The sequence below is a fragment of the Nothobranchius furzeri genome, chromosome 3 (genome assembly GCF_043380555.1).
Source record: "Nothobranchius furzeri strain GRZ-AD chromosome 3, NfurGRZ-RIMD1, whole genome shotgun sequence".
NCBI lineage: Eukaryota > Metazoa > Chordata > Actinopteri > Cyprinodontiformes > Nothobranchiidae > Nothobranchius > Nothobranchius furzeri.
Genome location: NC_091743.1, coordinates 81,316,087 through 81,328,875, shown reverse-complemented (window position 1 = coordinate 81,328,875; position 12,789 = coordinate 81,316,087). Strand labels below are relative to the sequence as shown.

The window sequence follows — 12,789 nt, the reverse complement described above, 5'->3', positions numbered from 1 at the left end:
TGTCAGCGCTTTGTTCCGATTCCTCGTCATAGAAAATGCGCTTTATAAATAAAATTGATCTGATCTGACGACACCAGTCGTACGAGCTCGCATCCAATGATTTTTATGACTGTGTAGACAACACAAGTCTAACAACACAATCCTTTTTAGCTTTTCATTTTGCATCACCAGATATTGATATTCTTACATTTAAAACTGTAATCCTCTCCCGCTTCTTCTCCATTTTTACAAGAAAATGTCCTGTTCAGCCTCCAATGAATCCTGGAAAATGATTGGCCATGAAGGATATGCGAGATACCTCAAATTTAGGGAAAAGAGGGTCACTGAAGGGCCCTAAATGTTGCCTTCTCGCTTTGCTGTCATGTAAACATCCTTAAAATGCAGTCTTGGAAGGACGCAGGTTTCTGTTTTTGCTCTAACAGCTTTAAAGAGCAAGTCACCCCCTACCAGAGTCTAACTCCACTCCCACTTCATGTTTGAAAAATGCAACAAATGCCGTTGCCTGGCAGACCGAGAGGGCGGAGCCGCTAACAAATACACACACACAGACTCACGACAGCACTGTGACATCATAATGTACCAGTTTACATCATAGCATACCTCTTAGCCAGTAGCGGTGGCAGATTTAAATTCAAATGCAGTGCATAGTTTTTACCTGATGACTGCACAACACTGACAGTTTTAGGCAGAATATTTACATTTTAACTAAGATGCAATGAAATGCCAAATTATTGACGACACGTGTCTGCAGCACGATTAGACACTCGTTTATTTAGTTTATCAGCAAAAAAAGTTGATTTGGGGGTGACTTGCTCTTTAAATATTGTAACATGTTGCTAAACACCAATGTTACCCAAGACCATTTGTTTTTGTCTGTCATCACAATAGGAACCACCCGTGGACTACAGTGTGTGTGTGTGTGTGTGTGTGTGTGTGTGTGTGCGTGCGTGCGTGCGTGCGTGCGTGTGTGTGTGTCTAAGTGAGAAAGTCAAAGAAAAATCACCAAGAAAGAGTTTAGTTAGGCCACCTGTCTGCAGACAACATGGTCCAAACGACCACTTATTCAAGTGCATTATTCTTGAAAGGACGTGCAATATTCTCACTATTACTGGCCTTTAAAAGGTTAACGCTTATTACCTCTAATGTTTCAGTCTTAAGGCAGTGAAAAGGCAACAATAGGAATAAAAAGCTGCAATTAATGAAAGAAAATTAGCTCCAAGGGTTTCCCTTTTTAAGCATCAAAGTTACCTTCACAATAAATCTCATCTCAGTTTAATTAAGCAGCTCATTAACAGGAGGAGATGTGGAGATTTACAGTTATGTTAGAGATTAATATTAAACGTAGTGCTGCGTGTAAAGTCTCAGTTCAGCGAGCAGCCGATAAAACATGGAGCTGGAGCTTCACACTGAAGCAGGATTTATGTTAAGTGCTAATTAGAAGGAGATGGTGATAATGAGAGGGACTAATGAGTTGTAAAACAATAGCTGGCAGAGCTGCTTAATAAGGATGTACTCTACCTGCTCCTGAGCCCGGCTGAGCATGCACATGGCGCTGATGTCGTACGGGTTCTCAGCCAGTCGCCTCTGGGCTTTGATTCGCTCCGTCACAGCCTGAGAAATGTCCACCGGCTGAGGAGACAGAAAGGTCAAAGAGGAGCGTTTTACATAGAAGGAAAGATGAAGCAGAACCAGGTCAGGATAACCTTTAGAGCTCCGTTAGAGGAATGGCCCAGAATACTCCATCCAACTCTCTGGAAAAGGTACTGGCAGACAGCACAAGAACATTTATTCAGTCAATTAGTCATCAGTAGTCTTCATTTACCACCATTTTTATGCTTTTGCATAAATCTGCTCTACTGGTCACCTCAGTCTGTGGCTTCAGGGTTAAATATTTAATAATGTTTTTTTTAGAAGACAGATTCTTCCGTTCCTTAAAGGTGTGGAACACATGGTTATCCAGTACATTTGAGGTGGTCTCTAGTAGGAATGAATGCCTTGTAAGTCATTGTAAGATTTCTGCCTGACAGTGAGGATTTGCAATAAACCAAGAAAATCTAATTGTTTGAATGCTGTAAAGCATTCAAACTATAGTGATCCTGTTTCTCTTTGTAGTCGGTTTATTATTTTGCTTCCGTACGTATTTTGGCTTTTAACTACTTCCACAATTCTTCAGCTGTTTACACAATTTTGGTATCAAAACGTTCAGCTCACTCAGCTTATACCGGCAATGACTTTTGGTATTAAAATATTTTATACTTTTTGAGATATTCAGCTTTTTCTGCGATTTTTGGTCCCATTGAAATGAATGGGATTGCTCAATTTTCAGCTAAGTCCTATCACTTTTTTGAACTCTTACTCATAGGTTAACTTTAACCTAGAGACTTCATTCAAGTTTCAACAAACTCACAAGACTTCCAGCTATTTCTGGTTAAAACATCTTTTCGATATCTATTAAGTTTTTCTAAAATCACAGGTAGAAGTTGAGGTACGGCTTGAGATTTTCAGAAAAAATCTCAAAAATTATAATGGGCAGAGATAGGAGCAATGACCCTCCCTTGCCCCATTTCTGGCATTGTCCTGAGAAAACCTTAAGTCCGATTGAAATGAGACACACGCTGGCTTGCAGCTAACAGACACCTTCGTTTGGAGTTATAAATCATGAATGTGCTCCAAACATTGTGGTTGTTTTGTTCATTTCTTTGAGAATATTCAAAATTTAAAAAATGCCTCTCACCACTCTAAACTGAAAATTACACACATTTTCTGGAAACAACTCTTTGCAATACCCAGACCGTTTGGAGTACCGAAACAAATCATATCTCAAAAAGTTGGAATTTTTGTCAGCTTTTCAGAATGGGTTTTATCTGTAAGTGTTACATTTCTTTCTCTACAAGCCTCAGAAGGAGGAGAGACCCTGATTCTGTCTCATTGAAACCCATGTTAAAGGAACTGAGATTTTCTCCTCCGATCGGCTTCAGACATCTAAAATGTTCTCATCATAGCTTCTAGACAATTCAAGGCAGGCACATAAAAATTCACACATTTGTTTCCTCCGCCTACTGGATCAGTGTAGCACCACCCTTTGCTTACAGAAGCTAATCTGCATTGGTGTGGTGATGGAAAACACAAACGCATCCTGAACAGTGACAGCTCACTGTAAACGGTTGAAGTGGTCCATCCCTGTCTTGTTATTCTCTGTATCACTTGTATTGACAGCCCACAGGCGTTCTCAGCGATGTGTGATCTCCCTCCTCTGGTGGATCTGTCTGACAGCGCTGACAGCTGATCTCATTAGTCATCTTTCCCCGGATGTGCCGACAAAGCATGCAACTAGAAGACAACTGAGGAAGGTCTCGTTATTCTGTAAGAACAGTCACCTCATTCTCACAGCTGTGCCACTGAGTACAGGTGTGGTGGGTGTCGCTGCTGGCTGGTTCTGTGCTCTGGTTCTCTCTGTGTAGTAATTACAGATTAACATGCAGCACAAGATGCACTGGCATCTACTTGAAATTTCACTGGGCTTTCCACTGGATGCGTAAGCAGCGCGTAACGTCTTCAAAGCCCAAGAAGCAGCTAATAGCCACCATTATATTCAATGGGTTTGTATCCACCGGGTGTAGAGCGACACAACTTGGCTGCAAGAGAAAACCTCTGATCTGATCTGATTTGTAAAGACCTCTGGAACAATAAAACTAAAGTCTATTGTGCACAGCTGCATGTTTGGTGGAAACCGAACGGCTGACTTGTACAGATCACACATCTATGGAATAAACAACATAGCTGATTGAAGAAGGTTGCAAAATAGAAAAAAAGTGCAATATTGAATTTGTGACAAACCTGCAGCCCTACTTAAAAGAAGTGCAAAATGTAATCACAGACATCACCGCTGATTTGTAGAGTTTATTACCTGTTGTCGGGTGTCGGGGAAAACACTGTCGCTGTCCGGCACCGGCTGCTCAACAACATCGGGTAACCCCACGCTCACTGGCTTCTCACTCGACGGTGGCGTTGGTGTTACTGTAGGGGCGTTCGACTTTTTGGAGGTAGCGGGAGTTTTTTCTGTTGTTTTGTCGACTGGAACCCATTCACCATAAGCACCAGGTGTCTCTCCCTCCTAGATAACACAAAACATTATCTCAAGCTGTTATGTTATGTTTGATCCATCTACATCTAGCTCCTAAAGGCATTAGTACATTCCTCAAAAACATAGAAATGTCTTCTAACCTCTAGTGGAGGATTTAGATACTACAACTGACAAGCAGCAATGTCATGAGGTTTAGTGGCTAGCGTTGAGGTTATTAGGGATTTACCTCGACTATTATTTCATGTAGAAGACTTTAAAAGGTTGGAGAACCCAGTCTTGTACCAATCGTGTTCAAGCAGAGATAAACCAGTTGATTTAGAAACTAAATGTAGCAAACAAAGTTCTGTGGATATTTTCTGACCTTCTTACGATGTTGTGACCCTGAAGACACAGGAAACTCCTTGGCCATGTCTGCATCACTACGTACCAAGGGACGAACTGTTGTGCTCTGAAGGAGACAAAAAGGATAAATAGTTAGCTGTTAACCAGCCAATGGTTAAAGTCGTATCTTCTTGTCCCTTTACCAGCTCACACAAAAACCCTACGGGGTTACAAGTGCACCGGTTTGATGACACTGCTCTTTTGTCAAAAAACCAACATGTCCCACCAACATCAAAAATTTGTTTAAAGTTAGTGAGTTTTAGGAATTGATTTGGCCTCCAAAATCTCCAGGGCCCTTATTCATCAAAGTGCGTAGGAACGATTTTACATATGGTTTGGTATTCACCATTTTTTACTTGTGAGTGAAACTGTTCTTAATTATAAGACCAGCTCTGGCCATGTGAACAGCATCTAGCGGTAGGACAGATTCTTGTTTGTTGAGAAACAGCTTTATAGCATAATTGGTGTTAGAACAGACCGTGCATTCCGGAGGGAACCGGTTTTCTGTGAGTGCACTGATTTGATTAGTGAGAATACAGAGTGGCTCCTGAGCTCCTGAAGATCTTCTGGAACTGTGCTGTGGTCTGGGATGCGACCAGCTGATGTTAATCTTGGATGGTTCTGGAATGTTGGAGATATTCCAATCAGGCTTTAGGAAGGGACATAGTACAGACTGACACTTTTAATGGTGCTTAATGATGTTTTGTTAGAAAATGATTCAGGGGATGCCGGTCTGCTGTTGTTGCTTGACATGACTGCTGCGTTTGATACGGTAGACCACACCATCTTAATGCATCATTTAGAAAAATGGGTACTGGCACTTGCTCAGTGCTTCAATGGGTTAACTCTTTTTGACTGGGAGAAGTTTTAAGAATGTGTGACTTTTCACTGTCTCCATCTAAACTCACCTGGGGAGTCCCTCAGGGATCTGTTTTAGTCCCCCTTTTTTCTCCCTCTATCTTTTACCACTGGTGGAATTTTTTCAAAAGCATGGGGTTAAGTTCCATTTCTATGCTGATGATTGTCAGATTTACATTCCCCTACATGGTGGTACCCATGGTTTGATTAGTTCTGGTTTGATTAGTTCTCTCCTGGATTGTTTGGGTGACGTCAGTTCATGGATGGCTTCTAATTTTCTGAATTTCAATGAAAAAAAAAGAGTAAAGTAGTCATTTTAAAACCTGATGATGACAGGATATGTGTGGAGCATCCATTCGATCTCTCTGTGTTGGCTCCTTATAAGAAGGACACGGTAACCAATCTGGGTGTCGAGTGTAATGGAGCCTTAAGATTTGATAGTCAGATCAATTCTGTTGTTAGATGATGCTTTTTCCACCTGTGTCGTATTGCAAGGTTTAAACCATTTCTGTATTCATTTTAAGATTTTGTTTTTCGGTTTTAAATCACTACTGGGAACTGCCTCACCATTTCTGTCTGACCTTCTAGCTCGATATGTTCCATCACACTCATACTACAATGGGTTTATTGGTAGTTCCACAGAAAAATTGTGTCACCAGAGGAGAGCTGGGGTCTTATTTCTCAAACATTGCGTAGAATCCTGACTAAAACCGTACTTAAGCTCAGCAAAAAACAATGTACTAACGCCAAGTGGGATTGTGATCTATCAAACATGGAGTACGCACAGCTGCACGCAATCTCCACTTCATAAATCAGAGACTAATGAGAAAGGTTCTCAGCTGCATTTTAGTCACATCCCGCCCTCAACACGCCCACTTACTGCCATAAATGGTCAATGCAAAGTGCCTTGTGGATCTCATACATATACATAAGCCGGCTGTTGCAGCATTTCGATCATGATCGCAGATCAAGGAAGTCCTATTTCACAAGCAGAAATTGAGGTACTTGTGGGTGAGGTGAGAAATGAAAGGAAGTGCTTTTGCAAAACAAATAAGAGAAAATCCACGGAGTGGCACAGCGTTGCTGAAGCCGTCAATGCTGAGTTCTTCAGAGAGATCTGTGGCGGATATAAAAAAAATGGTCCAATCGGAATTCGATCCCCAGACTCCCACGTGAAAGTCACGCGTGCTAACCAGTCACCAAAATGAAGATCTCCCTTGTCCAAGTAGCCAAGGTGCATGATCCATCGGGTCACAGTGACGGGACACACACACTGTCACAGACGCATGACATTCTGTCTCAATCTATCCCCCTTCTGATATTCTGCATTCCGTATTCTGCGCTTCAGGTAGTGTGTGTGTGTGCGCACGTGCGCGTGTGAGTGTGCGCGCTCATGTGTGTGCATGTGGGGGCTCTTGTCCTGTGTGAAAACGAACCCTGTTTTGTGCGTAAGCAAGCTTGATTAATGAGGCCCCTGGCCTTTTCATTTCTTGGACCTACATTATGGAACAATCTCCCATTTGTGGTCAGGCAGGCTCTGTCACTGGATGTTTCTAAGAGTAAATTAAAGACCCATTCTTATTCTTTGGCTTTTATAAAGGAGTTGGAGTAAGTTTAGTTTTATTTTGTGTATTTTATTGTCTCTTTTACCACTAGGGGAACTTTTTCAAAAGCGTGGGGTTAAGGTCCATTTGTATGCTGATTATTGTCAGATTTATGTTGCCCTACATAGTTTGAGTTTATTTGAGTCTATTGAATTTGAGATGGTTTTATAATTTAATTATTTTTATTTTTCATTCTTTTAATGAATTTGTGCATAACTGTGTAAAGTTGATGTGTTTTACTGTATCATGTAGAGCACCTTGGACATGAAAAGTATAAGAAGGTGCTTAATAAATAATTGGTGATGATAATGATACTGATCCATGGACAACCCAAGATGGTTTGTTGTGAGGTCCTACTGCAGACCCACAGAGCTCTTGGGGAGTCCAAGCCCTGTTGGATGAGTTGTTCTGGGATCCAAGGGCATCCTACTCTACATCACACTATCACCTAGTTAAGATTAACCACAAGTTCATGTCATTAAACCCATTTGATTCAACATAAAAACTAGGAGTAAACGTTACATTGATGTTGAAGCTGATGACTTTCTGCTCTCGAACGGCTGTTCCTCCAAACAGTTTACCATCATCCTCTTCATCTGAAACATGAGGTAGTGCCACTGGCAGCTCCGCCGTGCTGTCTGCAATCATCTTACATTTCTACAAAACACAAAGTTTATCAAAGATGAAGAATTTATTACTTCCACAACACTGGATAAAATATGTTGCAGGTGGTCTGAGAAGACGTTTTTTTTATTAAAACAAAACAGCACGATGAGTTCAGACTTGTACATTTTCCACTTTGTTACTGTTATATCAGGAACTAACAAATCAAATGTTATTAAGCTTCAGCACTTAGCTTTCTAGCCTAAACAGAAGAGGATTAAAAGACTCAGTAGAATTGTGATCCAAAAAACAGGAGCCAATCATTTCCACATGTTTTGGCGAGACTACATTGGGTACAGATATGCAGACACATTAGCAATGTTTTTGGAAGTGAAATACGTTGTAATTGTAAAAATTTGACTTCAACTAATGTTATTGTAAAAAACGGGAGAAAAAAGAGAAAGAAAGTGATCGCTCGTAAATAACTGAAACCAGACATTCCAACCATCGCAGAATGGATCAACAGAATTTTGTGCTACGGAAAATTTCTCAGTTGCTCTCATGATTCAACGAGACGCTGTTACGAAGTCTGGTCAAGTGGACCGAGTACAGTACAGACTAAAAGTTTGGACACACCTTCTCATTCAATGTGTTGTCTTTATTTTCATGACCATTTACATCGGGAGATTCTCACTGAAGGAATCAAACTAGAGTGTGCAAAGCAGTAATGAGAGCAAAGGGTGGCTATTCTGAAGAAAATAGAATAGAAAACATGTTTTCAGTTGTTTCACCTTTTTTGGATAAGTCTATAACTCCACATGTGTTCATTCATAGTTCTGATGCCTTCAGTGGTCATGAAAGTAAAGAAAACACATTAAATGAGAAGGTGAGTCCAGACTTGTGGCCTCTCCCGTATATCACACCTATAGGATCTGACTTTGTGTAAAGATAAAATATTTTACATGTAAGAGGATGAAATCTAAACTCCAAGGTATAATGGAACTCCTACCAGTGTTTGTTACGATTGTTCTGACCTGAATTACAAACAACTATAACCCAGTCTGAGTAGTTTGTGCAACATGTGCTGGTGTTGTGTCTGTTCCACACAGTTCAGCGTAGCAGAACACACATAAAGAGTAACCCCTAGATGATGTAATAAGTGATGTCTAAAGTGCTAGTAGACTGTAACACACAATGCTTCCAGGATCGGCCCAATATGACCACGTGGACATGTACTGTATGTTGCTTATGGTGGTTTTAGGTACATCCTGGCGGCATCTCTTCGAGAAAGCCTCTTCTTATCAAAGTACGTCTGAACTGTATGTGTGGAGGCAATAAGCTACGGCATCCCATGGAACTAGCCCTTCGTTTAAGACAGGTGTGGAAATGCATTCTTCTGTCATACAACCTGTCCTGAACCCCGACCCCTAAAGGTTGGTTTATGCTTGACGCGTCCGCGAGGTCCGCACGGCTCCGCGCGGAAAAGTTGCGTCATTTTGCGTCATTTTAACAACCACGCCCCTCCACCGCGTCTCCGCACGGCCCAAGATTTCCGCAACGCGTACCTCGGAAATTTTCTAACCACGCGGACGGACGGACGCGGAAAAACATGGCGGACCGGCACGGCAGAGGTTCGTAAATACAGACATTTGTATGATTCAGCTCTCAGAGATCACCGTGATCAACATGTTGTTAATAATTCTTGGAGAGAAATAGCTCGCACTGTCGGAAAAGACGAGGACGCTGTTAAAAATGCTGTAATGTCATGTTGTAAACAGTAGTTTCTACTTCTACTATGGTGTAGTGTTGGATGCATGTCGTAGAGCTCCATGCTGCCCCGTTCAGTTTGGGAGAATATTGGCTCACCGCAGAGACGAGCCGCACAAACCATAAACGCTGCGAGTTGTGAAGCGCGTTCCATCCGCGAGCCGCATCACCGCGCGGAAAGTAAATGCGTCAAGCATAAACCAAGCTTAAGCAGAGGTACCTATGAAGCTGTGGTTTATTTGTATTGTTCCAGCAAAAAGGGCTCTAGAGTGAAACGTGAGGCCATCTGTCTGCAGACTGAAACTCGGGTCAAATGAGGTCATGCAACACAATCACAGATGTGACCGAGATCTTCACACTCTGCATTTTGTCCTAGTTTTTATAAATAACTCCTGAAAAAGTGACAGAAACCTAAAAACACACTCTTGTCTTACATCAGTGAACTCCTTAATGCTGATGCTGTTGGCCTGCTTGGCCACTTTCCTCTTCACCTCCTCCAGAGCAGCAGTGTTGGTCTGGGCGGAGGTAGGAGGTGGCTTGTTGATGATGGTGGGCAGTGGGAGCAGAGAGGACAGAGTCCCCATGTTGGACAAGGCTGCTGTCACAGAGGCTGGACACAGAACAAGACAAGAGCTGATTAGTCCCATGAACACCGTGAAACCATTCAATAACAAATAACCTGAAATCTAATCTCAAATCAATAGAAAACATCCTCTGAAGAGAACGTTCACAGAACCAGCCAACGAATCATCAAACATCGTTCAGCAGTCTCTAAGTCACCCCTCGTGGCTGCTTGGAACCAGACATTCTAGTAAATTCTTCTTCATCTCCATCAGCTGTTCTCCACACTGCCCAAAAGTCTCCCAAAGGTTTTATTTGGGGGTCTTTGACTACACTGGTACTGTTTCCTTTAATGAATAAATCTGGAGTTTTTTCTGATGGCACCATCTAGAGGCTCACAAACGCATTGCACTTTAAGGCCCTATTCTTAATGACATGATTAGGGCAGGAAGCACCTCTAGCCGGTCAACAGAACTGAGACATATTGTGTCACTAATCTCACTTAATGCTGTTAATTTATGAATATATGTATTTAAAGACAAAGTTGTCGTTGAGAAATGTTGCCAACGCTGCATCAGTCTAGGTACGTCCGAAATGCTCAAACGCGCCGTGACAGATATCTATGTAAGCAAATGTCCAATGCTATTGGCTAATGATGAAAGGCGCTCAATTCAAACTGTATGGGGATCTATGGGCCGGTGCCAGTTTAGCAAAATCAACAGAATATGGCCTGAATTACAAGGCAGTACCAGGTAAGACTATCACCTTTACAAGTTGAAAAACATTCATAAATTCTGAAATGGAAAAAACTCTGGCTCGCTGCTTCAATGCTTCGATAAGCCAATAGCTTACCTTATGTTAACAGTGTTGATAACTATTTAGGAAAAAGTTAAGATGTTGAAAACAAAACAACGATCCAATGGAAAAGACACAAAGCTCAACAGTTTCACTAATAATTTCAGAAAAATCAATTAAACTCCATAAAATCACATTTTATAATTTTATAATTTAGCACATTTTCAAAACTTTTTTGCACACCTCTTAACAATGTTCTAATACAGTATAACTAGAAATATATTGTGAAGATTAAAGAAAATAAACAATTGGAGTCGTTCTATCACAAATGTCTAAAAACCTCCACAAATAACATGTTTTGGGCCAAAAGCAACTATTGGACCATCCGGTTGTCGGTCTCGCTCACCACACACTCATGTATTTAGCAACAGAACACCACTGGTGTGAGAAGTTCTCGGCTCCATAATATCACAGCAGGAGAAACAGCCGGCTGCTACCGCTTCAACTTTAGGCCAAACTACCAGAGCCACAAAAAGAAAAACACCATCTGAAGTCACGGACAACACAAGATGTTCGGACCTAGAAAACATCGACTGGTGTTTAGCTGTGTTTTGTATCTTCTGGCAATGCCGGTTTCTGGTTCTGGCAGAAGCGTCTCAGGGAAGATACCCGAGGGGAGGGGTGAGTATTCCGTGACCGTGTTTGCATTCAAAATCTAGCGTGTTCTGTAGATTCGCTATAACAGCTTTAACCTCACTGCAGAATTAGAATAAATGAAGTTTTTGTCAGGGCTTTCTTCCAATCCTACCAGTGGTTTATGGGATGCAGCACAGAAGAACACACTCATGTAGATGTATGAAACCCGTACCAGCGGTCATGCTAGCCATAGCAGCATTCATGGCCATGCTGGGCAGAGCCAGTGGAAGCATCGCAGACCTGAGGATGGCAGGGATGGGCATCCCAGCTTTCACACACATGGCAGCAGCATTGGCTTTGGCTATTTCCAACAGCTGCTCCTTATCTGAGGACACACACACACACACACACACACACACACACACACACACACACGCACACACACACACACACACACACACACACACACACACACACACACAGAGGGAACAAGCATCAATGATAATTCTTTACAAATATACTTTCCAGTTTGTAAACAGTAACGACAGAACGGATCAGTTAAACCGAGTCTCTGACCCAGTTCACTGACGCGGTGTGGACTACTGCTCCGACTCCTGTCTTTCCTCACAGGGGATCGTTTTTTGCGAAGAATGAGGACGGGGGAATGGCTGGGTTCTCGTTTCCAGCGGTCCCTCTGGCTGAAGGTGGTTCTCCTTCGACTACGGGATAACGAGCGTGAGAAGGACCTCCGAGAGCGCCGGTTTCTTGACCTGTGTGGAATTCATTAGAATCAGTGCTGATCCTGGTAAACCTACAACACTAGCTAGAATAGTAAAGGGTTAAAAGTAAAGGACAAAAACCATATCCCTACCTCGACCGGGATCTCTTCCTCCCTGAGCGGCTCCTGGATCTTGATCTTCTCTTGTAGCTCCTGTGAGGCGACTTGGATCGTTTCTGCTTCTTTGAAGACCTCTTTTCTTTGCTCCTCTGTGGAGAACTGGACTGTCTTCTTTTCTTTTTGACTGGTGATTTATCTTCAGACCTGGAGCTGTCTGATGCTTTACACTCAGACAGGTTAGACTCTGAGGTCCGTTCAGGCTCAGTAGATATGGACTTGTTCAGCGTTGGCTGGGATGGGCCAGAACCTGAAGCTATAAAAACTTTACATGATCAGTCAGTACATCTACACCCTGTTTGGACTGTACTTGGAAAACATACTAAATATTTCTTTCTGACAAGAGACAACAGCAGAAACGGACAGAAACAAAAATCCAATCAGAAAACGGAACAGGTGGGACTAGACGAGAAAAGAACCAATCAGAGTATGGATCTGGATACAATTAACTAAAGATTGTTTAACCCTCACCAACATATTTAAAGTGGTACTTTACTCACATTTTTAAAACATCTCCAGTGGTCTCTAGTAGGAACGAATGCTTTGTAAGTCATACTTGGAGGAAACAAAGCTCCGGTGCACCCGCTTCACCCACATCACAGTTG

At 42.1% G+C, this 12,789-nt stretch overlaps 1 protein-coding gene across 2 annotated transcripts in view; it reads right to left on the bottom strand.

Annotated features, from left to right (window-relative positions):
- The window catches only part of LOC107384536 (protein SON), a 64,599-nt gene that overhangs the window by 34,880 nt on the left and 16,930 nt on the right, over positions 1-12,789 (bottom strand). For both annotated transcript variants that reach the window (XM_070549588.1, XM_070549589.1), the window contains exons 7-14: positions 12,161-12,440; positions 11,866-12,059; positions 11,522-11,674; positions 9,732-9,907; positions 7,450-7,584; positions 4,446-4,532; positions 3,908-4,114; positions 1,519-1,629 (exon numbers count right to left, since the gene is read on the bottom strand). In XM_070549588.1, the coding sequence (XP_070405689.1) occupies positions 1,519-1,629; positions 3,908-4,114; positions 4,446-4,532; positions 7,450-7,584; positions 9,732-9,907; positions 11,522-11,674; positions 11,866-12,059; positions 12,161-12,440 (1,343 nt within the window). The remainder of the gene's footprint in view (positions 1-1,518; positions 1,630-3,907; positions 4,115-4,445; positions 4,533-7,449; positions 7,585-9,731; positions 9,908-11,521; positions 11,675-11,865; positions 12,060-12,160; positions 12,441-12,789) is intronic.